Source organism: Terrapene carolina, unplaced genomic scaffold (genome assembly GCF_002925995.2).
Source record: "Terrapene carolina triunguis isolate 2854851 unplaced genomic scaffold, T_m_triunguis-2.0 Scaffold580, whole genome shotgun sequence".
In the NCBI taxonomy this organism is placed as follows: Eukaryota; Metazoa; Chordata; order Testudines; family Emydidae; genus Terrapene; species Terrapene triunguis.
Window position 1 is genome coordinate 6,336,982 of NW_020664931.1, and position 27,907 is coordinate 6,364,888.

Here is a 27,907-nt window from a genome sequence, read left to right on the forward strand (position 1 = left end):
GGGGGGGGGGGGGGGGGGGGGGGCAAGGAGGCATGCATATCTCTCTTCATATTGAGGAAGAGGACAAATTTTGATGCGTTTGCGCTGTGCAGATCTTTCTATACAGTGCAAGACAGTATTATTTTGGGTTTATTCCCCAAAAGGGGTGTGCACATGAGTGCTGGGTGAATCCTCTCACACAGAGCTGACTTCAGTCTGTGTCTGCACCTATGTGTGTGTGCTGCAGGAGGCCGGAGAGCCTAATCCGGCAAAACAGGGAGAGGGAATCCAGGGTGGAGGAGCAAGAGGGGCTCACTGAAACCCTAGTATATCAGGTGGCATCCCGGAAGGAGGGTCCAACCCATCACACTGGAGGGTGGAACCAGGCCAGCCTCTCTCCCCCCCCCCATGATGGAAGCAGAGGGGAGGGACAGAAAGTATAACAGGCAGGGCCTCCAGCTCAGTTGGGAGGATGCCAGGGAAAGAGGCAGATGCCCCTCCCTTTCTGCCGAACCAAGCAGTGCAGCACCTGACCTGTGGGGGAGACCAACGCTGGAGAGGAGCCACTGGGATTGCTGTCCGCAGGCACAGAGTATCCTGAGGGACAGTGGAGCCGTTAACGATGGAGTTCTATGACCACGCTGGGATAGGAAGTGGCTCAGGGAAACCAGACATTAGTCTGGTTGTGTAACCAGCAGTTGAGTCAGCTTGTTGCGGTGGGGTCTCTGCTGACCAAGTGGCGGGGTCACTTGCTACTGCTAGGGCTCTGGGCTGGGACCTGGTGGAATAGAGTGGGCCCAGGTCCCCCTACCTCTTGCTGCTGACACCACCCCTGGGGGGACAGCCTACCCACCTGAGGCCAGAAGGCCTTTGTTTATTTACTGTCTGCACAAGCCAGGAAGTTGGGCTGAAGGCTGCTAACTGCTCTGCCTGCTCAGTGGGCTAGAGTCGGACTGTGGTTGCTGTGTGCCCAAGCGAGGGAACTTGGGTGACAGACTGCTCATTATCTGATCCCGTCCTCAGGGGACATGGCCCTAGATCATTAACTGATACTATACCTTGCTAATCCCCTGCCAATTGACTATTGATAACTAGCTGGCATAGGGAAGCAGATTGGCCTCCCTACAAGGCTGACAAGGAGAAACTACTCAAAACCACTACAGTTACCCTACATCTTTAAGTGGTAGAAATAAACTGTATTTCCCCTTTTCCTTTACTCATGCTATTCCCAGTGGTTCAAAGTAGAGCTCTTCTTAGTGTTTTAGCTTGTGTATCCAAGAGAAACTGTTGCTAGGATTAACACCTGTATTTGAGACCTAACCCTTGTACTCTAATAATGTTGCTTAATCATTGTGGGCAAAACTTCCATTATGTTCCATGTGAGCAGTATTAATCACACAATTACCAATTTTTCTTTTACCGTGAGTAATGATGTGGCATTCCATATACTTTTAAAATTAATGAGGTTTTCTGCATTGATATATATCTTTATCTATTCCTTGAGCTGATCGAAAAAACAAAAATTGGGTAGATTTATACAGGTTAAATTTGGAAAACTGCTCATCAATTTAATACAATTTAATACATTTTTGCAATTTAGAGAAAAGTATGGTACACAGAGTACCAATTTAAAGAACTACTACAATAAAAGAGAAAAAGTGAAGGAAAATGCCTTCATGCATGAGGCACTTTATACATATTTATTATTATTTATTACTATATACCCCTACTGTGAAGCAATCATCTTCTTGGTGAATAGTCTCAATTGTTTCTTTTTCATGAGTATTTCTGTTATCTCTACAGAACTGAATGATACATCTTATCAGAGTAATAAGCTATTATTCTATCCATGCTCATTGAGATTAATTTAATATTAGGTACACCTATTACAACAAAGGAAGCTGAAATTAATACTGCAGGTTTAAAAAGAAACAAGTCCCTAAGGTGAAGGAAAGCTGACTTTTAAAAAAGAAGACATTCCAGAACATCTCTTCCTTTAAATATTGCAAGTACAATGACTGCTACTAAAAACCCAACAGTTACCACATAGTATCTGAGATTCTGGCATTATATCCTGCTCTGCTACTAGAAACAGGTGGGTAATTGTTGAATTTTTAATAGCAACCACATGGAGGCCTTGATTCTGCAAAAGGAACCATATGAGTGAACTCCTGAACTCTCACACATTCCCAGTGAAGTCACAGGGCCTGAAAGCACATTAAAACGTGTCCTAAAATAACATAATATATGGGATCAAATTCTGTTCTCTGTTACAAATGCATATTGAGGCCTTCTCTACAGACACAGAAACTACACTGGTGCAATTAAAATTGGTGTAAAAACCAATTTAATTGTGCTGCTGCAAATCCTTGTGTGCTCACACTTATCTCAGTTTAAATTTACCAACGCAAAGTAAACTGACATAAACCTGATTTAAATTGATCTGTGTCCACACAGCATTCTGAACTGGTTTAACTAAATCAGTGTAAAAACACACTTTTAGTTAAACCTGTGGCACTTTGTGTATACACCAAGCCCGAGTGCAGTTGAGAGCAAAACTTTGTCCATTCTTTTGTTACTCTGTGACTACAGCTAGCACCTACACAGAAGCAGCTGGCAGGGACAATGGATTTCTGCTTCAGGCAGCCCAGTTACTGACAGCTTCTTAATAGTTAGGACTCACTGCTGAATTAAGTAATTATCAAGCTTTACTGAGTATGTCTACACTTCATACCAGTAAGTGTCTACAATAAAGTGGGAGATCCTGCTTCTGTTTACTTCCATAGAGTGGGAACCCAAATACCTGTTCCAGTACTTACAGAATCCTCAAAATGGAACCTTTGTGGGTGGTCTTGTGTTCAGTTTGTCTAAAATTCAGGTTTGGAATATGGAAGGGATCTACCCCAAAATATTGTGGAATCAAGTCATTGGAGGCTTTTAAGACCAGGTTAGACAAATATCTATTGGAGATGATCTAGGTTTACTTAATCCCTCTTCAGCACAGAGGGAATGGACTAAATGACTGCTTGAGGTCCTTTCCAGCCCTACATTTTTATTATTCTGTGATTAGCTTCCTTTATTTCTTTTACAGAACGAGTCAGTCTTCAGTGAATAAGTAAAAAATTTATTGTATTCTTGTGCCAAACAGACCTTTAAGATTACGCTATGTACATGTTATTTCTACATAGGGAGTATGAATTTCAAAAGTATTGCATACAAATACTTCCTTAGAATGCACGGATACATGTCTGAATTTAGAGAAATTATTATTAAAATAATACTATATAGTCAATATATTTAAGATTGTAAGATCTTTGGGTCAGGGACTGTGATTTCTTTTATTTTTGTACAGCACCTAGCATTTTGCGGCCACTACTAGAAGCAAATACATAATAATAAATAAATAAATAATGTAAGAGTACTCTAAAGCCATATCAGTAACTTCAGATTATTATAGTTTAATAGGGACTGTGTGAAGCTTTCACGTTGATTCTGAGGTTTCTGTGTTTTTGCACAGGAGGAAAGCCAGATTTCTTTATTTTTGTTTAATTGAGCCCATAGAGATGTTAAGTGTTAGAATCATTCTCTTACCTATAACACTCTATATGCAGATATGATAACATGGTCCGTGGTAAAACTGATTGTTTCCTTAGTGATCTCAGACCATTATTTCAGTCCTGTAGTTTGATATTTTGTATCTTTACATACTCCAAAAGTCTGACCATATGAAAAATCCAGGGATTCTTTTTAAAATGAGAAATAACACGTGTAGTATATTAAAAATTGCTAGTAAAACAGAGGAATGAGCTTTTCTAGTGTGACAGCCAATTCAGATTTTCATACAAAAGGTTGAGTTTACTGTGTGACGTTGTGCAGTCTATATGGTTTTATGAAAACATGATAATAAGTGAATATAATGTAACTGGGATAGTTTTAGAAAAATATGGTAATAGGTGAATATAACGTAACTGGGATATGCTTCATGCAAAAGGTCTCTTGTAAGGTATCATTACAAAGCTTATAATCTACTGAGTATGATCATCTGATTTGTATAAATGTACCACTCTTGTATCTAAAACTAGAAATATAAAATATAACTCTGAGGGCCTATTGTAATTATGTAAAGTGTGGGCCATTAATAATGGTTTGGAATCTTGATGACTCCCATTAACAAGGACCATTATCCGCAGATGGCTGTATTTACCTGTGAGTCTTCCTGTATATGTGTGTGCTGGCAAGTGGGTAATGAAGTCTTGCAGTGACATGTGATCATGTCACCTGAACTGGAATCCATCTTTAACCTGGTGCTTTTCCAGTGAGGGGGGTGGAAACCCAGAGGGACAAAGGGTTCCCGCCTTATGCAAAAGATATATAAAGGGGTGGAACAGAACAAAGGGGAGAGAGGAGCCATCATGAAGAATCCCCTAGCTATCACCTGAGCTGGAACAAGAGCTGTACCCGGGGAAAGAATTGTGCCCAGGCCTGGAAGGTGTCCAGCCTGAGAAAAAACTTACTGAAGCATCTCTGAGGGTGAGATTATCTATATTCAGTTTGATTAGACATAGATTTGCGCATTTTATTTTATTTTGCTTGGTGACTTACTTTGTTCTGTCTGTTACCACTTAAATTCTACTTTCTGTATTTAATAAGATCACTTTTTATTTACTCAGAGTATGTATTAATACCTGGGGGAGCAAACAACTGTGCATATCTCTCTATCAGTGTTATAGAGTGCGAACAATTTATGAGTTTGCCCTGCATAACCTTTATGCAGGGTAAAAAGGACTTATTTGGGTTTAGACCCCATTGGGAGTTGGGCATCTGAGTGCTAAAGACAAGCAAACTTCTGTGAGCTGTTTTCAGGTAAACTTGCAGTTTGGGACAAGTGATTCAGACCCTGGGTCTGTGTTGGAGCAGACGGGAGTGTCTGGCTCAGCAAGACAGGGTGCTGGAGTTCTGAGGTGGTAGGGAAAACAGGAATAAAAGTAGTCTTGCCACATTAGGTGGCTGCTGCCAAGGGGGTTTCTGTGATCCAACCCTGATTTTACTGGACTGACATAGTCAGAAGGCAAATTTTGCAGGAAAAAAAAAACTAGGCGGCATGTCACGAGATGGGTGCAGGAGTTGGGGGGCAGGGTGGGAAGACCTCATGCACACCTTTGTAACACCTCTACCCTGATTTTAATTCTGTCCTTCTCTCTGCTGCTGAGGGCATGTGCACTACAGGAGTCACTAAATCCATTTGGTGACAACAACTCAGTTCTTTACATCACTTCAGCTGGAGGAAGAACAAGTTCTGAGGCACTTTTTATGGGGGGGAAGTAGTGGGGAGGATGCTCTAAAAACATCTTGATTTGGGGCTCTTCCAATTTCAGTTACTGAGAACTGTGGTTGGGGATGGGGGCATTATGCACTCTTTGACAGTGGAAACCTAAAACCATTGCATTAATGTTGTGTGTCAGGGTCTTGCCCCATTGAAGATGGGCTAATTCCTCTCTCAAAATTGTTGTTGAGTGGGGGAGAAATCAGTGGTCCCAAAAGTTCCATCTCCCCTTCTTCGTTGAACTCAATACTGAAGCTTGTCACCCAGGGTGAATTTAGTTTGTGAATATACAGTCCCTTCAATTCCTCCCGCCTCCTCTGCGGGGCTGACTAATAGATTCCCCCATTACATTAGGATATTAGAGGTTGTACTAAACATGATCAATGCCTCTCCTGACATCTTTGGCATGTGACATTAAACATCTGTATTTGAGGTGGAAATACCATCTCTGAATTGGCAGCAGCTTCTGCAACCACGGAAAACAATTTGGGTACAGCCCTTAAATATAGATCAGTTTTAAATATTGCCTTGATGAGAATGCTAGCTAAATCTATTTGTCCATCACCATAGTGTCTGAGTACCAAGAAAGTCTCACCAACTGGATTTTGCAGGCCAGATTTCTTGGATTGATATCCAACAGAACTTTCCCTAATTAAGAGCATAAAGCTAAAATGTAACGTCCGTGTTTCTAGTTAGTCCAGCAATAAGGTTTGGAGAGATCCTGCACTCCTGATCTAAATCTATGCTGTACACGACTAAGTGTAAGAAGAAAATGTGTAAACTCTCCATCAGCATTCTATTATTCTTTCTCTGGCCTAACACAGATAGCTCAGTAAAATTTTAACTGGTGTGTTTTGACACTTGCAGGTGAAAGGGTATTTGAGGCATTAGTGACTTTGCAGGTAACAACAGCTTGTAACACTTAAAACAATTATAAATGATAGAAAATTATGTTCTCCCTAGGAAGTGTCTGAATTAATTGTTGCAAGTAAGCAGTCCCTAGTTCAAAATACTTCCTGAAAAAGGTTTTCCTCTGCCCTCCATAATAGTGACACAATGTCTTTGCTTCCCACAACGAATGTGGCTGATATGATCTCAGATCTCTCCACAACTGTGACCTACTGCAAGGCCAGTCACAGTCTGCCTAAATACATTACCATGTTTAGCCAGGCTAAAAGAAGAAATTTGCTGTTTTATCAAAAATTGTTTGGGGAGACTTTTTTGCAGCACTGGAAGGATGATGCTTTTGCACTTCTATAGCACCTTTCATTCAAGATTCTCAACGTTAAGTCTAAATTTAACAGGATCCCTGTAATGTAGGTAAGGAGTATACAGAACAGAATTAATTTGATCCAACTTGGAAATAAACCCACTTCTTTGATGGAATTTGGCAGCTGTTAACACTTTACATAATGCTCTGTAACAGTCTGGGCCAGGAAGAGAAACACTATTCATTCCAAATAAATGAGTAGGAATTTACTCAGGACACTAGATCCCTCTTACAAAAAGAACCTCAAGTGTGGTATTGGTACTCATGATGCACTTTTCTGTGAAAACTCTCTGCTCTTTGCCAAATTCAGCTAACCTGTTCAAACTTCATTGTGCTTGGAAAGTGGAGTCTTTTGTGATTCAAAACATGTATCTGATGATCCATGAGATTCTTCCAGAGCCTCATATGTAGGGTCACATGCTACTATTATATGGGATTCCAGAGGCTTGGAAATTTGTGAGTTTCTACCCACTTAGTTTCCTTCCAATTTTCCCGTTTGCAAGAGTTATGAAAGGGTGTTTCACATCTCTCCACCCCAAAATAGCTGAAAACTGGCGGAGGGTGCTGGGGCAATGGCTATTTTGAATTGGAATCCTGAAGGTGTCCCAAGAAATGCATTACCTCAACCCACCAGAGGTGGAAGGTGCCTCTGCACAATTTCCTTGACCCCCAGCACCCAGGTGATTGCCTGATTCAAGTGTTGGGCTGCCAAGTGGCCCTCTGTAGGCAACTACACCAAGTTAGGATGGGGTGAGGGTGGAGGTTTGAAGCCACATATATGGGGTTAACTGTTAGAATGATCAGCAGTAATCTGCAGGTTGTTTTGGAAATTTACCCATTTGCAAGAGGAGCATGTAATGTGCAACAGTTGCTCCTGGCACCTGATCCTTCCCCTGACTGCCCCCACCTTCCAAGTTCTTAGGAGCTGCAGTGCTCCAGTCTCATGGAGGAAGGCAGGTCTTTGCAGGGTCTTGGTAACAGAGGAGAGAATAAACTGGAGCAGCTGCTTTCCGCCTTAATATGGATTTGGTAGTTCTCCCTTAACAGGCCCCGTTTCACTGCTTCTCTGTGTAGTATGCAGCCTGTACAGGTGTATTTAAAAGCAGTTGTAGTTTGTCCAAAAAAGGTGCTTTAAGCACAAAATGCCATATGTTCAATTTCTATCATTTGCATTTGGCTTCAGTGGATATCCATTTCAGGAGGCCAAGTTATTCCACACCTTTGTAAGAATAATCCTTCTCTGATACAGAGTTGATAACGAATTGTCAGAAAACATCTGTTTTTATATACTTATCTGTTAATGTATAGATGTCACACAAACTTTACTTTTCAAAACTACTATGTGGATTTAGAACAATACTTGGAGGATTTAAATTCCATTTTTAAGTTACTTTGCCAGTTTGTGAGAGATGTATTTCTACTTCCATATGTTATAGACAATTATACCCATTATGCTCATTTTCCTCAGACCAGATATATAACATTTCTCAGCAAGAATAAACTGAGAAATAGAAATGAAAATTAATTTTGCATCATTTGTTTAAAATGTCAGTCTTCTGAGGTGAGAGAAATAGATAGTTACAGTTTAACTACTTTAGCACCATGTGTGCAGGAGTACAGAATGGAAATTGCTTATCTCAAAAGTAACACAAGGTGTGGGTTGCGGCATTTTCTGGCTTGTAAGGTACACTGCAATGAAGTGAAAAGGCATATCACTTGTTTGCTTTTTTGACAGTCTCATGCAAACTAGGATTTTCTGGACAACATGCACAAGATGTTGCAACTTTTAGTGCTTTCTTGCAAAATCTAACCTCCTGATAACACTGATGCATGCATGCAGAATTTATAGTACATATCTGACGTACTGAGTGTAGCATTTTAAATGATTATTGTCTGGATAATCTGTCATAGAGTCATTTCAGATGATCCACAGGGACCCTGTATTTCTAGCAGAAACAGACATATGCTTCAGACAAGGTTATATCACTGTCAGGAATACGATCATTATAGTTTCAGGGAATTTTTTGATTGGGAAGCAGAATCTATGGTTAATAATATGAGACATCTTGATCTAACAAACATATTTAACTGTTAGCTTACATATATTTCTTAGACTATGACTCTACTCTAAGAGGAAACAATGAAAGTAGCACTCTGTTACTCCACAGATCTGTATGTGTAATCAGTCATCTCTGCTGACTTGAGTGACAACAATATTGTTTTTACTGCTTTTTACTATTGTTGTCCTGCAGAGACTATAGAACTAAGTGTGTATGAGCCGGCTTTTGCTCCTTCTTGTGTATTTTCAATAGAATTATTGAATACGTTCCAACTTTTGCAGTGGATTAGTACAAGAATAACAGATGGCCTAATTTGGCCTGGAAAAGTTTTACAACTGGTGATGAGGCATAAGAAGCAAGGAAACCAGCTTGACCTTCATGGCCCAGGTGGAATGTGACATGCTTGCAGTTCCAAAAATTCCAATCTTTTTACTTGCAAACTGAGCATATACTGTAGGATACAGAAATGGTTGAGATAATAAAACGTGGAACCGTGTGGTAATATTTTTACAGTGTTACTTTTCTCATAAGAGATGCACTTACAGTGCAGATTTTTAAGCTCCCTACAACAACTAGGTCCACACATCAGAAATGCGTTTGAGATAGGTCGGACAGAATTAAGTAAAAGCTGAGCTGCCCTCAACAAAAGCTGATGAAACCTTATGAGTTAAGCGCTAGAAGCTTCCTGACAGCAGAATTTCACCACTGACATTTGGCCATACTGTAGGTCTAGACTTGACAGTTCCCCTTTAAATAATATCCCTGGCAATTATTTAACGTTTCAACTTGTATGATTTATTTGATCTTTTCTCAATTCTTGGCTTATGTCAATAAGTCTTCATTTGAATCTGGGCACCTCTGACTTTGATATAAATGTTTCATAAATCTCTATAAAGCATAATTTTGTGTTTACCTCTAAATATTGTTGAATTAGTATCTTTCGCTTTCTCGATATAATCAATATTGATGACATCACAGAAAATAAGGGAAAAGTACTTATTTTCATCCATGATTCTTTCATGCCTCTTTAAATCAGTTTTTTTGTCTTTTATATCAGGCTTCTTGTCTTTTCCAGGACTCTCTGCACTGTGCTATATATTTTGTGCACCTCAATTATTAAACATAGTAAATGAAATGCAATAAGAATTTATTTAAATTAAACAGTAAGCTGCAGTATATAATCTATCCTCAACCTTCTACAAACAAATACTCACAGATGAGGACAATGACTAATGTTTTCTGGCATGTGCACTGTGAATTTATATTAATTTAACATTCCAGAGATTGAGCTACTTAATTCAATAAAAACACATTGTGTCTCTTTTCAAATCCATGCAGATGTTTGCACAAAGATTCTGAAGAGCTTAAAGTTAAAAAGAACTAAAGCTGCATGTAACAAGTCCAATCTTGGCTACTGAGACTACAAAACTATATTTGATAAGGAAGATATATTGTAGGTGCAGTACAGAATGGCAGAAATTATTTTCAGTTCTAGTTCTATGTTTTCTTGATTAAACTTCAACAACCCTAACTCCCTTCCAGGCCAACCCTGAATAATATAGTAAACGTCATTACAGCATTACAACAAGTTTTTAACATTTTTCAAAAAGGCTTTCTTCAGAATTATGCCTGTCATTATAAAGATTGTTGGATTGGGGTTGCTTTTATTAAAACAACAACAACAACAAAGAAAAAGTCTGGCAGAAAATGCTAAGATATCTTTGCTCTACTTAATGTGTCATGAATTTTTGGGGGGGTCTGAATTCATCCTCACTCACTTAGAACCAGGATTTTCATAAATTGCTCTTTTAATCAAGTATCAGAGGGGTAGCCGTGTTAGTCTGGATCTGTAAAAAGCAACAGAGAGTCCTGTGGCACCTTTAAGACTAACAGATGTATTGGAGCATAAGCTTTCGTGGGTGAATGCCCACTTCGTCAGGCATTTTTCCTTGTCTATTTATAGTGAATGGAGGGAACATCATCTTTTAACCAATGGGAGAGAAGCCCAGTATAATGTTTACTTCCACACTAGACTTCTTTGGCACAAATCCTTTATGCTGAAAGGGTCCCTTTATATAGTAAATATAGAAGGATAATACATTGTTAGTAGCCAGCACAATCTGCTAGTTTCTCATTTGTTTTTTATTTTGATTATTTAATTTTTAGAAGTACATTTTAGTGACTGTGAAAAGTGCCAGAATGACAGCCCTCTGGAGATGGAACTGCTTTATTTCTCCACAGAACAGGTCCATCATGACGACTAGCAGCAAAGACATTCCCACACTACACTGCCAGTGTGCCTTAAACCTGAAACAGAGGGGGCCTACTGTTATATGCCAAGAGGGGAAAGAAGAGGGTAGAGTGTTGTTCACTCTTACTGACCAGTCAAATCCTTTGGCTCTCTTTTGATAGTGTTAAGACTGTCAGCCAAAGGTACCAATTAATGCCCCACTCTGCTGGCGGTTTTTATGATACAGATTTCTATCCAACAGGAAGAAGACTGAAACCGTCCATTCTTTTCACACAATCCAATGAAAAAGTCCTATGTGGTCTTGAGTTCTGGCCACTACTGAATTAGACTAGATCAGAAACCGTGAACTAGAGGTAAAATGCTTAAAAATCCACCAACCCATCCAGTTACCCATCCAGTTGGTGTATTAATATACACTAGGATTTCTTGTAGCTGCTGTTTCTTGCAACCTGGTAAGTGAATAAGATATTTCCTCTGTAGCTGATACAGATATTGAAACAAAGGAATGCTATTAAAATGTGACCATGTTGTAAGACAGGGGGCCAAATTCAGGATAGATGCCATAGCTATCTGGCCTCTATGACAGATTTATATTCTGTACAATGTAAACTTTCATTAAAAAAAAAGAAATTTCCATTCCTTATGGCTGCAAAGGGAACCTTCCAACTGTGAATCAGTGTAGCACTGTGAAACAGTGACTCTTCAGAGTAGTGCCCATATTTATCTCAACGCAATGTTAAGCTCAGTCTCAAACCCAATGATGAAACTTAAAGGGGTGATTGAAAATAATTTAGGTACACAACTGCACATACTTTGTGCATGACTCAGAAATGTGTTTTAAAAAGTGCAGAAATAGCAAGTCATAAAAATGCCCACCATCATTTCCCCCCACTTAGTGATGCTGAATGGAAAAGTAACATCAGTGACTAAAAGTTTAGTTACAGAAGGGTCATACATTACCCTTGGTCTTTGTACATATCTCCTATTGACATAAGTGGGAAATGAGCAGTGGACAAGAGTAATGCAATACATGGCCCTAACTTTATAGCTTCAGGTTAGGAATAATAATCAAAATTTGGCCCTCTCCACACAGTGGGTTTGATCATCCTGCTTCAGGACTAGATACAAAGCCCACTGAAGTCAATGAGAGTCTTTCTGTTAACGTCAACATCTTTGAATATGGCCTTTAGTGTCTCCATGTCTCATTTGCTTTAACATCAATAGTACTGTATCCGTTATTATGGTCTAAGTGCTTGGTATTAGAGTTTAGTCCTACCTCAAACGCTCTGGTTTCACTTTACAACTGATGTCACTAGATCACAGCACTTACCTGATTCATTAAATATTTTATGAGGGTGTGTGTGTGTCATAGCCTAGGAACATGATATTAGGAAATACTTTCCAGCTATAGGGGTAGTTAAGCTCTGGAATAGACTTCCAAGGGAGGTTGTGGAATCCCCATCACTGGAGGTTTTAAGAACATGTTAGACAAACATCTGTCAGGGATGGTCTAGCTTTACTTGGTCCTGCCTCCTGGACTTGGTGACTTCTCAAAGTCCCTTCCAGGCCTACATTTCTATGATTCTTTATTATGAATATTTAATCAGTATTTTACAGGTGTTTATGCTACCAAACTATTACAATGGCTCTAAACTGTTACAGTACCAGTGATGTTTTAAATTGCAAGAGGACAATTAATTATGCTAATTATAAAACATTTCTATTAGAAATTGTGGATTAAGTAAATTTCTCTTTTTTTCCTCTTACGATACGGTTAAACCTATACATTATAGCATCACAAAAGTTCTTTCTGAAAATGAATATGAGTCTTGAATGTGATTTTATATTTGACTCCTCTATTAAAGAACTGTTCCATGCAAAACTAGCCAATTTATAATAATACCAAAAAAACAGCCAATTTGTAAGACTAGTCCCCATTTACACTCTGAATTCAACAAATCTCTTTTCTGGTGCCACTAACCACTGTCACAAACCCTTACAACTACTCTGGCATAAGCTAATAGGCCACAACTTTGCTAATTAACAGATATAAATATTAACTTGCATCAAAATGTATAGCCTGAGACTTCACTGCCTTGCATCTTGAGTCCAATTGGGCCCATCTCACTTTAAAATGATTTACTCAGGACAATATTTGTGCAAACATAGCAACCATTTTCTTAAATTCAAATACAGTAGAATTCCAAGTATATATTACTAAAAGACCAGTTTTCCTACAAGAACTGTTCACAGTGCACAACCATTGAAACAAGTTGAAAAAAGTATTTTTCCTATAAATGAAATGTTACAGCTTGACAATAACATTGGTCCTTTTAAAAACCTGTTTCTTTGATAACTTTCAACAAAGTAGGTTGGATAGTTAAAAGAATTATACATATGACTAAGATATGAATGGTTGCAGCTAAGGCCCTTGCCCTGCAAATGTTTATATCACATATTTAGTCCCATCATTGGGACCATTGCGTGAATAAGGGTTTGCTGGATCACATTCTGGTTTGGGTCTTTTGTTCCTTTTCTTTTTTGTCAAGATGACGTATTGTAGATGTTTAACTTTATGAAGGAAACATAGTGCTTCTGCGTAATAAATATTTTGAAATAACTGATGATGAAATGAGGAAGGTAAGCAGAAGTCAACAAGGCATGCAGGCTTCAAAACTAAACAATATCTCAACAACAACAATAATAAAAGGAAGCCTGTGCAGTGGAACAAGGTGTCACAGGGTTAAATATTTGGGCTAGATTTAAAAAGAGGCTGAATAACATTATCACAAATAACAACATTTATTGTTATTCATGCTAAGGAAGGATAATTGGCTGTCATGGTTCTGGGTAAGGTAATCTCTGCTGCTATAAAAATATTTGTTTAATGTAAATGTATATATGATTTAAACCTGTCTATGTCTCTATGTACTTTTTCTGATGGAAAGCACCTATGACATTATGGGAAATACTGAAATAATAATAATAATAATAATTAATAATAATTAATAGGCAGGGAGGCCTTTCCCCCTACACATACAGCATTGCTCAATTGTCTAGAGCAATTTTTATTTTTGACTTCCTCTTAAGTAATAGGTTTCCAGACTAGATGATGGATAGTTGCTGTGATTTTCGTTAGGCAAATCCTATGTTCTTATACTCAGTTACATTTTAACAAAAACAAGAAGGAAAATTAGATCTCTTAGTAGCCAGCTTCTCTACTCAGTGGTGACAGGCTTTAGTTTTTGAATGTCTTTTTAATCTAATAGAAATAAAGATAGGTATACATATAGTTTTGCCACTAAAAAGTCAACATCTATCAAGAGCTACCAACCACAATGTGGTACTTGAGATATTGTATTTATCTGCTGTTCTAAGAGCAAAAACTAGAAGTACCAGATTATATAAAAATGCTGGTGTTAAGTCATAGCAAGCATATACTAGAGAGATACAGATCTTAAATAAAATGTTTAAAGGCTCAATCGTTCTCTGAAAATTTAAAAACCATCATCATTCTTCCATTTTATTCATGGTATTCACCCTTTTGTGCATAGAGTTGCTGTGGTATTTGAATTGACAAATGGATGTTTTGCAGAAGAGAAAAGGTGACTTTTCAAAGTGACTTATTAGCTTAGATGCAGGATCTGTATTACCACAGTGGTATAGCTTGGTATATACAATACAGTACTGTGCACTTTATGTAAAATATGAAATTCTGGTTTATATTACATTTTATATTTTTCAGAGTTGAGCCTAAGCCACAAGCTTCAGATCTAGACTTTGAATCTCCAGCCCCAAAATCTGAAGGCTGTCAATCCAGGGTTTTGTTTCACTTCAGTATAGAGAGACGGGGCATCTTTAGCTCGGTATTACACTGTACCACCATTCTGGGTCAGTACTGACTCACTGAGACTGAGGAATAAATACATGCTACTACTTCTTGCTGACACAGGAATGCATCAACACCGCTTCCTGAAGCACTTGGATTTCCTAGGAAGTTGTCTATCAAAATACTATACTGACCATGTCCAAACAGCAGAATTTATGAGAAAGAGGAAAGATGGTCTTAGAGTCAAGGCACTACACTAGGACTCAAAAGATCTAGGTTTTGGTCCCAGCGATGCTGCAGATATCGTATGTGACCTTGACCAAGACACTTGGGCCATACATTTTCAAAAATGGCCATATATTTTGTGTCCTCAATGCAACATACATTGGGCCTCATATTCAAAACTGCTGAGTACCCAAACATGAGCTGACTTCATTTGGAACTGTGGATATTCAGTATCTCTGAAAATCAGGCCAAAAATGTCATAGTTGGTGTTCAGAAATTGATGCACGCAAAATAGTGACCACTTTTAAAAATACAGACCTTTATCTTTCTGTCCCTAAATTCCCCATCTGTAAAATGGAGTTAATTCCACCTCTGTACTTCGCAAAGGTGCTGAAAGGTTAACTTTATTAAGCTTTATGCTTAAGTTTTCAGATTGTATGGTGATGAGCACCCAGGGCCAGCTCTAAGTTTTTTGCTGCCCCAAGCAAAACATTTTTCCCGCGCTCCCCTGGCCCCGTCCCAACTCCGCCCCTTCCCCAAATCCCCAGCCCCACCTCCTCCCCCGGGTGCGGCGCATTTTTCCTCCTACCCCTCCTTCCCAGGCTTGCCTGGGAGGGAGGGGGGAGAAGCAGAGTGGCGGCGCGCTTGGGGGAGGAGGCGGAGGTGAGCTGGGGGGGAGGGAGCGGTTCCTCTGCCCCCCAGGGTTACTTCCTGCGGCCCTCCCCGCACCCCCCACCGCCGCAGCTCACCTCCGCTCAGGGCCGGCTCCCAGCTTTTTGCGCCCCAAGCAAAAAAAAACGGGGCCGGAGTGCCGCCCCTTGGAAAGTGTTGCCCCAAGCACATGCTGGTGCCTAGAGCCGTCCCTGTGAGCACCACAAAACCCCCCAATCAATAAACAAACAAACAAACAAACAAACAAACAACTAACCTAACTAAGTAAAATACTAGATGTATAGAGTACAGCCAAAAGTGCTACAGGCATTATCCTAATAACTTTCCTGTCATATTGGCAAATTTACATTTCTTGAGTAGTGTAATATTCCTACTAATGCCTCTAGGAAAAATATGATTCAACTCACTAACTAACTAATTGCAATTTTTCAGAATCACTCTGATTTTCCATAAATATTTTAACTTCAAGCATCCATCCCTGTTTGGTTTATAAAATTCTTTATTTAGGTAATAATTTTCAATCAACTTTTTTTCTTTTGTATACAGTTTTATTTGTTTGTCCAAGACTTTGCTCCAGGAATTCTGGAAACCATTCAAATGCGAAGCTGATGCAAGTAGTGTCTTATTATCCATATTTTATAAACACATTTGCATTTGGAACTTCTCATTTAAAGACACCATCATTTACACATATAAAATGTTATTGTTTTAAGTGGAGCTTTCAGTTTTGGAACAGAAACAAACATTTCAATTAAAAATTAAAGAATAGAAAAGGTAACAGGAGAAGTGGACTAGTAAATGAAATGATGTTAACTGCAGTTAAGAAGGGAGACCACTCCGTCCTAAAATTATGTGTAAAGGGCATGGGTTTTTTTGTGATAACAGTCATCTATGGAGAAGAACATAAAGAACTGCCTGGGATATTGTAGGAAACAATTCTACACTAATGGACTACAGCAGTGGTTGCCAAGATGTGGTCTGTGAATTAACAGTGCTCTGCAAAACTCTTAGTGGTGGTCCATGGAGTAAAGTAGTTTGACAATCCAGCCTTTAAAGAGATATTAGTGATTATGAGGTGGGTCCATGGGAGAAAGATCTCGCTATTACAAAATGGTCTGCTAGATGCTCAGATTAGACAGACTAATACATTTTCTTCAGCTCTAATTTCTTTTTTTAGAAAATTATTGGAAGTCAATAAACAGTGAATAAACAAGAAAGAGTAGACAGTAACTTACATGGTGCAAGCAGAGGACCCAATGAATTATCCAAAGCCAACTTTCAAATCAGTTTGTTCAAGAACAACATAAGGGTGAAACTACACCAGCAGCGTGGTCTAGTAGAGTGGGCAATGAGCTGAATGTCAGGAGATTTGGGTTATATCCCCGACTCTGCTGTAAACTAGCTGTGACTATGGGCAAGTCACTTCAGCGCTATTTTCCCTCCTACCCTTTGTCTGTTTAGACTGTAAGCTCTTTGGGGGCAGAGACTTTCTCATACTATATGCCTGAATAGCACCTAGTGTGATGAGGCCCCAGGCTTGGTTAGTGCCTCATAGTATTGTAATACAAATAATAGAAGGGACACAGGTCAAAGCATCTGCTCGTATGATTCTGTGATTAAAAGTGTGGGGGGGGGGTAAGGGGAAGCAGCCTATATGCGCCAATATTTGGGGGAGTGTAATTAAGAATTAATGAATCAGCAAAAATACATTAAAAATACCTCTTAATCTACACAGGAAGTAAGAGAATTGTGATAATTTATTTCCAGTATGGACATTTCGGCCGCTATTCTGTTGTGCATAAATAAAACATCGAGATAAAAATGTCATGTCTTGTAACGTCTAAATCGACAATGTTAGGGTGAATTTAAGTTAAAAAACAAGAAATATGACTGTCATCCAACTGGAGATTAAAGACAATACTGTAATTGAGGTGAGCGAGTTACCCTCCTTAGCTGCACATGCACTCATGAATTAAGGCACGTTTGAAAGTACCCCTCTGTCCAATGAATTCCTGGAACTCTCCACTAATTCCTTATGTTGAGGCTTCTGCTTTGTAATCCTCTGTATAAGGTGTACTAAATAATCATGGGATCTGAAGTAGTTGCCCTTGCCTGGATCCTCCATCTGGAAGATGGAAGCGCTACAATGATAACAACTACAAATGGTACTTAGCATAGGGATGATGATAATTTAATGTTATTTTGATTTTATTCATTCACTGTGGCAGTTCCTAAGTGTTTGTGATACAAATGCCATTGCTCTCAGCCTAAAAAAAATTACAGTGCAATTGAATCACTAAACTATATTTTGGTAATGTGTTGTCAGATGAATTAAAAAACGATTCTTACACTGTAGCACTGAGCTATCACACACAAACTTGAATATGACACGTTAAAAGAAAGAGGTCAAGAAATTCTGTTCAAAACACAAGGAGAGCATTGTTCTCACCTTCTTCATCCAGCTATAAAATGTAAAAAAACATAAAGAAAATATTTAGATTGTTTAGAAAGAACATACCTATTAGCTCCTTATTTCTGACATCTAAGGCCATGTTTCGTAAAGCTGTAGCAACTGCACATACCACCCGGTCATTGTCTATTCGAAGTAGCTCCACCAGGATCGGCAGGCCTTTTTCTTTGCGGACGGCAGCACGGATATACACTGACCACTGTAAAGAGATATTGCATGAGGGAGATTGAAAAAGAGATTGTGGAATGCTGTCAAGAAAAGGAGGGATGTGTGATTATGAAGATTTCTATCTTGAGGAGTAAAGGAAGAGAGTTAGGAGTAATGGCTGTAGAATCTAAAGACAGGAAATTATTGTATCTATGATGCTAGACAACACTTGAACTGGAAACCCATATTGATTTTTGATTGGTGACAGAAAAATTTAATGATTTAAACTTTAAATTTAATTATTTAAACTTTAAATCCTTGTATACCTAGTTACTGCTTTACTGTCTGAGTTGCAAGCCATTTGCTTGGCATCAGTATGCCCTGGCCAAACTTGAACAATGGTTGTTTGTTCCTAATGCCATTTAATGTTACAAAATTTGTTTAAGAAGTTAGCATGCTTCCTGGCTATCAACTTGAGGAATGTTAGACCCCAACCCAAGAAGGCACTTCATTATTTCTTTCATGATAGGCAATTTGCTAAGGAGAGGAAGTGAGGAGGGAGTTACACTACTGCTTTTATTGTTAAAACACATCAGCCCAATCCTACAGTGCCTGTGTGTGCAAAATTCACACTGATTTCAATGTGCTGAGTTATGTATATGTAGGGACCACAGGATCAGCCTTGTTATTAGAAATATGACTCAACCAGGAAGGATCTAGGATTTTGCTTTGAGCCCATCTAGTTCACAAGATGCTGAAAGTTACATTATTTTACCGGACTTACAGTATGGATGAGCCAATTAATTCGATTTTATGAGCGCCAGACATAGTCTTGGAAGGTGAACAGTTTTATAAAAAGCTTGACATACCCAGGCCCCTAGCAACAAGACAGAATGTGATGACAGAGTGCGTGAAGCAGAATGATATCAGTGAGAGACAATCTCAGGAAAAGGCTATTTGGTTTTGACGGAACAAGTTGCATTTTTCTATGTGAAATGGTTGTGTGGGATATTTGAGGGGTGTGAATCTGCTGTCTGCATACATGCAGTGCTTTAAGTCCTAATAGCTCTCTGGCTGTGTGCCTAATTCTAGAGTGATAAGAACTGTATTTAAGATATATACTGATGAAATAAGTGAGATCAGACCCTTTCCTTTTGTATATATTTGGTTACATGATTGTTAAAGTTCTTAAGCCAAGTGTTGAGAACACCTGCTGAGCAGTCACAACTACTACTGAAATCATCTGAATCCAGTGGAGGCTGCAGATGCCTAGAACCTCTCAGGTTTTAGCTTTTTTAGTTTAACAGTGAGAGGTAATTCTGGGTTTTGTTCTTTGAGGACACTGTTATACTCCATATCAATTTAGTTATCCAAGAAAATAATGCACTTTATGCAAATATCCATGTGTGACTCCAGGTTGCGATTCACTCTGGCAGCAGTGTATGGTGACAGAGTTAAGAACTGGAGTGCACTGTGAGAAGGAATTCAAGACGAAAAAGTTCACAGAGGGGTTTTTTTTTTCTGTTTTATAAACAGCTTCCAAATTTCCCTAGTACTTTCCATGCTGCTCCTTCTGGTTATCCATTATAGTGTCACTGCTCCATTAATCAATGAAATCAATAGAAAGTTAGGGTATAGTGTAACTAGTTGTAGCTGAAGATAAAGCAGTAATAGGAATATTAAGGAATACAAATTAGGCAAAAATGCAATCCAATGCTTTTGCTTTGTTTTTGGAATAACAAACATGTTCAATAGATGGCAGTATATATACTGTGGCTAATGTACAGTATAGAGGGTTGCTCATGGGCGGCAGGTGAACCGCTGGCTCAGGGAAGCTAGCCCTCAGCTCCGCCCCTTCCACCCGAGGCTCTGCCCCTTCCATGCCCCCCTCACGCCCAGAGCCACCTTACTGTGGCCGCTGGCTCCTGCCCAGGCTAGCACCCTCAGCCTCCCTCCCCCATCCCCGGAGTGCCGGGAGGCCTAGCAGCGCAGCCCCAGCCCCAGAGCGCCAGGAGGCCAGGCAATGTGGCCTCAAGCCCCTCCCACAGCCCAAAGTGCCAGGAGGCCAGGCAGCGCAGCCCAAGGCCCCCTTCTCCCTCCCCCCCGGCCCGAAGCACCGGGAGGCCCAGCAGCATGATCCCAGCCTCCCCGGCCCGTGAGCGCCGGGAGGGTGGACAGCGCGGACCCAGTGCCAGCCCCAGCTGGGGCCATGTCACAGGGGAAGAACTGCCCACTGCTGCCTGCAGAGTGGGAAGCAGGAGGGTGACTAGGGCAGAATGTGGCCGGGACCACACCTGGCTATTTGGGGAGGCTCAGCCTCCCCCAGGCTATGATACCCACTGCCCATGGGTTTGCTGAATACTTCTGTCCCTTTGACAGAATAAGAAAAAGTTGTATATCTGTTTTTCTCCTGAATCACACCAGTTGCCTCTAGTGCATATTGTGGGGTAAACATATGTGCTTGATTTCACAGTGCATTGACTTCATTGAAGTTGCAGAGATGTAACCAAAGGCAAAATCTGACGCATATGTTTAATATGCTTTGAGTAGTCCCAAATCCTCCATGTTTGGCTAACCAGGAGATTGTGATTTTTCCCTTTGAGATGAGGAACTAGCTACTCTTATCCACAATTTCCTTGCCTATAAGTTAGACTACAGCAGCACACTTGACCTGGGGCTGCCTGTATAAACTATGTGACAGCTTCATCAGACACAACACACAGCTGCCCACTTTCCAGGCAAGAAAGATTACTAAGCACATCTCATCTATGTTCTGTGCTCTCCATTGACTCTCCATTCATTTGCACATTCACTTCAAGGTCCTGGTCCTAATATTTAAAGCAATTAATGGGCTAGGGTCTATCTAAATGATTGCCTCTCTCTGCTCTCCCCACTGCAACATCGAGGCTCAATATGGATGTTGTTGCTGCAAGAGCCCAGGGAGGGACTCCTGGGAGCTGGGGGCAGGGCTTCTTGATGGAGAGCCCTCAGCTATGGAACTCTTTATAGCAGTGGAGATTAGAATGCACCCCAGCGTTGCCATTTTCAGGTCACGCTACAAGCCATACCTTTTTGCACACACCAATAACAATTGTGGTGGAAAATGCTCAAAAATATTTGTCATGAAACCAAAAGTAAGTAAAGGGAAAACAAATGCCATTAAATAAAAGTGGTTTAAACTGAAGAGGGTTTGATAGGAATGTCCTTTGTGGATGGATTGATAATTGGTTTAAAGTCTGCGTATGGCACCTAGATATCACAGTGACAGGCACATTTTACATGCCGTCATCTTATGTGACACAGACATAATAAAAGTATTAATAGATAGGCAAGTATATAGACATACAAGGATTTCACTATTGCAATTTTATGAACCCACATTTATTCCAGAGTCTGTCACCTGGGGGGAAATAGGGGAAAGGGAAAGAAAACAGCATATACAGAATGTTAGTCTATGACTTGCCTTTCTAATAACTCTATAACCTCACCCCCCACGAACCCACCCCAGGGAACTGCCACATACTTCCCAAGATACACTCACAAGGGAACCCATGCAGATCCATCATATCTGGCTATGGCACTCTTACTGAAGGAATATCGAGATTCATAGAAACTATTCTCAAACCACTCACCACACAGAGGGCCCGCTTCCTCCAGGACACAACCAACTTCCTCCACAAATGCCTCAACATTAACAACCTCCCTCAGAATACCATTCTTGCCACCAGGGATGTCGCCTCCCTACACACCAACATCCCTCACAATGACGGCATCCCTACCTGCCTTAAATATCTACAAGACAATGGACAACCCTCAAACACATCACCAAACTCATCCATTTCAGTCTCACTCATAACCAATTTACATTCAACAACAAACACTTTGTCCAAGCCATGGGAACAGCCCTGGGTATTAGGGTGGTTCTCCAATATGCCAACCTCCTGGACCACCTTGAAGAAAACATTCCGGATAAGTGCAACACAAAACCAGTGATATACCTGAGATACATCAATGATATTGTCATCCTCTGAACAGACGACTTAAACTCCCACATAGATTTCCACCACAACTTCCACATCCCCTACCTGTCCATTCAACTCTCTCTGGAACACTCCCACACTAGCATCAACTTCTTGGACACCACAATCAGCTTCAACACCCTTCAGACGACTATATATAAGAAACCCATGGATCACCACACCTACCTTCATAGATCAATAACCACCCCAAGACATCTTTTATCTATAGCCAGGCACTCAGATACCACAGAACATGCTGCGAGGATATACACCTTAATACTCACAAAATTGCCTTTGTCAAACAAGGACACTTCACCAGAGAAGTAGATTGCATCATGGAACTGGCCACCCAAATAGCCTGAGAGAATTGCTTCAATACAGAAATAAAACCTCCTCCGACTGCACACCCACAGTTGTTATCTACCACCCCCCACTGGGACCCATATGAAGAATCATCAAACAACTACAAACCATTTTCTATGCGGACCCTGTCCTGAAAGAAATCTTTCATGAACCCCCCTCTTCCAGCCTTCAAACAACCCCCCAACCTCTCCAAGCTCATCATCAGAAGTAAGCTCCCCACAGACCAGGGCACACCAACTCAAAGCAGCACAGACTCTGCCAGAATAACAGATGTAAAGCCTGCAGACATATCTCCACTGCTACAATGATCAACACCCTCCATGACACACCTATCAAGACCCATGGGTCCTACATATGCCTATCACAACGTGTGGTGTACCTCATCCAGTGCACTAAATGCCCCAGTAGAACTTATATGGGTGAAACCAGACAATCACTATGCTCTCAAATGAACTCACACATGAAAATGATAAAAAAAACCAAAACATCCTATCACCTCTGGGTGAACACTTTTCACAAAGCTATCACTCTATATCTGACCTATCAGTCCTCATCCTTATAGGAAAGCTGCGCAACACTGTCAAAAGATGAGGCTGGGAGCTTAAATTCATAACTTTGTTAGACACTAAAAATCATGCTTTTAATAAAGACCCTGGATTTATGGCTTATTACAACAATCTGTAACCCACTAACCCCCGCCTCCTCACTTTTTGTACTATGACTACAGGGGTGTTAATGGGCAACTTCATCTTGAACGATCCCTTTAAAATATGTGCTAATCACTTTTGCTAAACTATTTGTTCGATCTTGTATTTACCCGTGACACTCTCAATACTGAAGAAAAGTTCTGTGTAGCTTGAAAGCTTGTCTCTCTCCCCAACAGAAATTGGTCCAATAAAACCTATTACCTCACCCACCTTGTCTACTGAATAACAAAATTCAGTTAAGCTGGGCAAAGGTATTGAGAGTGTCACGGGTAAATACAAGATCGAACAAATAGTTTAGCAAAGGATTCTTGCTACATCTTACTTTATTCTTTCCTTCCTCTGTTCTGTTCTCTAGAAGCACGTTGTGGGATAATACTTAATGAACATTCACCAGCTGAGAAATCAAAACTCAATCTCAAGGATCAGTAACTTTCAATTAAAAATATGTCCTAGAAAAATAACCTCTTTCCTAAAATCAGGGCAACGTTTTGTTTTAAAAGAGTATTAAATATGAGATGTTGTGAATACCCCAAATTGACACTTCTAAATTTACTTCTCTAATAGCCAGGTATTTACCTGTCAGATTAATGCACTGTCAGCTGCAGCTGTAAGAAGAAAAAATTATAGCTCCTTGATGCTTACAAAACTCCCAGCTCTGTATTTCCTATGCATCTCCCAGGGGATGTATCCAATGTGTCTGCTACTATTAAGTGGTGACTGTCAGAGTGAGAGTGCAAGTTAGCAGGGAGACTATTTTAGACTGTGGTGAGACTGTTTGGTTGAGGTGAAAACAGAGGCTGCTCAAAACAATCTGCCGCCCTAGGCAAAACTGCAGTGTGCCACCCCCTCCAGCCCCATTAGATGCTCACAGCAGACCCCCAGCACCTCCCCTGCGGCTACCGCCACTGCCACCCCACCCCTAAACCTTGTGCAGCCAGGTGGAAAGCTGATGGGTCAGACCCCAGCCTGGGACTGCAGAGGTCATTGGGTCCCGATGAGAGACCCCACGGGATGGGAATGGTCCGACACCTAGGCAGGATGAGCTGGGCCAGGCCAGGAGGAAAGTCCCTCCAGCCTCGGTCCTAGGCCGTTCAAGTGGTCAAGACCAGCTCCCTGGGTAGGTGATCCCCCAGCAGGAGTTGCCTTTCCCAATGGCCCTTTCCAGGCAGGTTAGCACCAGCTGCTTGGAGCTCACAAGGGGAACGAGACCCAGCTCAGCACCCCTGGACTACAGCGGCTTTTTCCCCGGGAGTCACAGCCACTCAGCTCAACCACAGTGGGACCCGGGCACTAGCAGGTGGCAGCTCTCAGCCCACTGGGCTCCAGTTATTGGGAAGCAAAGACCCCGCCTTACACGAAACCACCCAGACTGGGAGTGCTGATGCCCCAACAAAGGGACCAGCAGGCTCCATCCCACTGGACAGAGCGGGGGTCTTCACACCTCAGCCCTGAAACCCTGGCCCCAGCCAGCCCCCCAGCACATGGTGGCAGTGTGTCCAAAGTCTGCACATGGCAGAGTTGGAATTGGTGGTTGCAGCAGGGTGCTGACTTGGAGTTGGTGGGTTGCTGCGTTTGTGGCCCAAACCCCAGCAGTGCTCACGGTGCCAGTAGCAGCCCCAAGCCGCTCTGTGCCTGAGCCACACTGTGCCAGGGTGGGGAGCAGCGGGGGTGCTTCCCCACCAGCGGGCTTCCTCTTGCTCCTCAGAGCCCTGGCTGGTGGCTAACCCCTGACCCTGGCAGCACCCCCAGCCTCTTCCCCCTCTGCAGCCACCCCATATTTGGAACTGGAGTGAATCTAAACTCCCAGAAATCTGCCTCCCTCGGCAGCTGCCTTGGCTGCCTATAACTGGAGCAGCCTGTGGGTAAGAGTTCAAGCCAGTAGATTGTACATCCAGGAACATCGCTTGGCTCAGTAAGGACACCTTGCCCAGGTCTCTTGCTTTGAATAAGGATTGCCTCGATTTTTACAAAAGAGTGTATGTTAAGTAATGACAATGGGGATGTACAATCATGGTATCAATTCCCATTGTATTGTGAACACCCCTACAAAACGTACCATACTATACTGACTGTAAACAAAAGTGGTTCTTGGCATTTCCAGTTGTCTATTGGAAATCATAAGCATTTCTTTCAGGAGACCTAACGTTGCACTAGCTTCTTGCTTATCATTTAGAAGAAATAGGGACATCTGAAGAACAAAATGGAGACACACTTTTTAACTCCACTGAAAGCAAAGACATTGAACTAGGAACATGCTGGAGCAACAGAGTATGAAAAATAACATTTTCCTCCTCAATAGGGCTTTTCTGCAGCTAAGGCACCCATTAATTAGCATAGCATAAATATTGCAGGTAAAATGCTTTTTAAAGGATCAGTTTTGCTCTATGTTCATTTTTCCTGAGTTAACTACCTCTGCAGCACTGCAGTATAACTCATCCTGCTTTAGGGAAGTTGACAGACTTATTTTTGTGATGTAGCCACTATCATTACATCCATGTTTATAAGTTATACACCTTAGGGTGGAAACCTGGGGTTGTCTATTAATCTTATGAGCAATCTCTGGAGACCTAAATATGAAGCTGCATTTAGAAAGCAGTGAGAAATATCTGTCTCTCTTTAGCTAAACTGCCAATTAGGACAAAGTGTCTGCAAGCAATGATGATGTGATGTGTATATTTCAGGAATAGTGAAATTGAGATGCTCCAAACTGCTTTTTTATTCTCTCCCAGACTTGAGAAATGGAATCACTCTTGCATGTACTGACAATTCTTTTAGTTTGCCTAAAGCCATTATGAAACATTCCTGCATTTCCACATTGCTGGTCAATAGCTAGTATGAGTGTAAAGAAGTATAAAAGATATGAACATAAAAATGTGGAAAGAGACAAATGATTTGTTGTCTCTTTGTAAATGAGAAGCTCTGCCAATATACTTAATCATCCAATTACTTCATAAATCAGTTGTAATATCAATGATCAAATAATTGCTCAGCTTGTAAAGAGAAAAGACTCCTGTGGGAACAGTATAGCTTTGGAGAGAGCTAGAATAAAAAAAATCTATTTCTGTTGAATCAGATGGCAGCTAAATTTTCAAAGACATGCATGGGAGTCACAATTTGTGCAGCAATGCTCTTTACAGATAATGGAATTTGTGGGGCATGACTACTATACATCACTCCAAAGATGTACAGTACATCTCTACTTCCACTTTTATTCATAGTTTCTGTTTTTATTTTAGTCACAGTAACTAAGGGCTGGTCTACACTAGGTGGGGGGATCGATCTAAGATACGCAACTTCAGCTACGTGAATAGCGTAGCTGAAGTCAAAGTATCTTAGATCGATTTACCTTGGGTCCTCACGGCGCGCGATTAACAGCCGAGGCTCCCCTGTCGACTCCGCTACCACCGCTCGCTCCGGTGGAGTTCCGGAGTCGACGGGGAGCAGGTTCGGGGATCAATTTATCGTGTCTTAACGAGACGCGATATATCGATACCCGATAAATCGATTGCTACCCGCCGATACGGTGGGTAGTCTGGACATACCCTAAGAAGAAAAATACAGTAATCTGGAAAATTATTCCTTAGTTTGGCACAGTTATTGTTACAAAGCACCCTTTCCAGTACTTTATGCCTCATGGAATTGAGATCAAATTAGGCTGAAACTCAGTGTAAAAATGATCCATTCAGAGGAAGATTGTTTCTTTTTAAAAAATTTTGAAAGATTAAATTACTGTCCTCCTTTTACCATTTTTTGTGGTTTTCTATATTCTTCTGCTAAACACAAAGTAAGGAAGAATTTCCCCCCCACAATGAAATTATGCATTCAGCACAAAATGGAAAATTTTGGAATGCCAAAAACTAAACAAAGCTGATGTTTTTAATTGAGACCTTCTCACCTCCCAACCTGTATCAGGGTTCTATGGTGCGTGCGCGCGCGCACACACACACACACACACACACACAACTGAATTCAAATACTCATCAATTTCAGCTGGAGTTTGCATCCTAAGCATAAAGTATATTTCATCCCTCAAAGGATCTGTGAACTCTCTGAAGGGTAAGGGGAAGATCTGAGATGTAAGCTACCACAGAGGTAATCAAAGCCACATTGAGGCAGGGAATGAAACTGCAGGTTGTGGGACCAGTGATCCTTACTGCTCTGTAGGCAACATCATTTAAAAGGTAATGCAAACAACCCAAAAGTAGAAAAAGAAAGGGTTTTATTCACTACAAATAAAGAGAATAGCCTGTTCTTAAAATCTCGGGTCTATTTTTTAACCCACATATCTCCATTGGTGCACCTGTGCAATCACTTTAATTGACATAAAGCATGGTTCGCCAAACTTTTCAAGCTACTGAACACTTCATAAGAGAGAGAGTGAGCCTCTCATGGACACTCCACTCCCTATCATTTAACCCTATCTCCCCAGTCCTTACTTCTCGCACTATTTCATTTTGTGGGCAATTAGAAAAGGTTCCACGTACCAGTAGTGGGTCTATGGACTACAGTATGAGACCAACAGCTCTAGAGAAAATTCTTTATTGGTTGCTTTCCCCTTATCCCATGACCTCCATTAGCAGGGCCGGCTCCAG

The 27,907-nt window shown here is 40.8% G+C and overlaps 1 protein-coding gene across 1 annotated transcript in view; it reads right to left on the reverse strand.

Moving 5' to 3' along the window:
- CTNND2 (catenin delta 2) overlaps positions 1-27,907 on the reverse strand; it is a 731,680-nt gene that overhangs the window by 80,753 nt on the left and 623,020 nt on the right. Inside the window, exons 15-17 of the mRNA XM_029913318.1 lie at positions 26,577-26,631; positions 21,175-21,195; positions 18,128-18,278 (exon numbers count right to left, since the gene is read on the reverse strand). Of these exons, the coding sequence (XP_029769178.1) occupies positions 18,128-18,278; positions 21,175-21,195; positions 26,577-26,631 (227 nt within the window). The remainder of the gene's footprint in view (positions 1-18,127; positions 18,279-21,174; positions 21,196-26,576; positions 26,632-27,907) is intronic.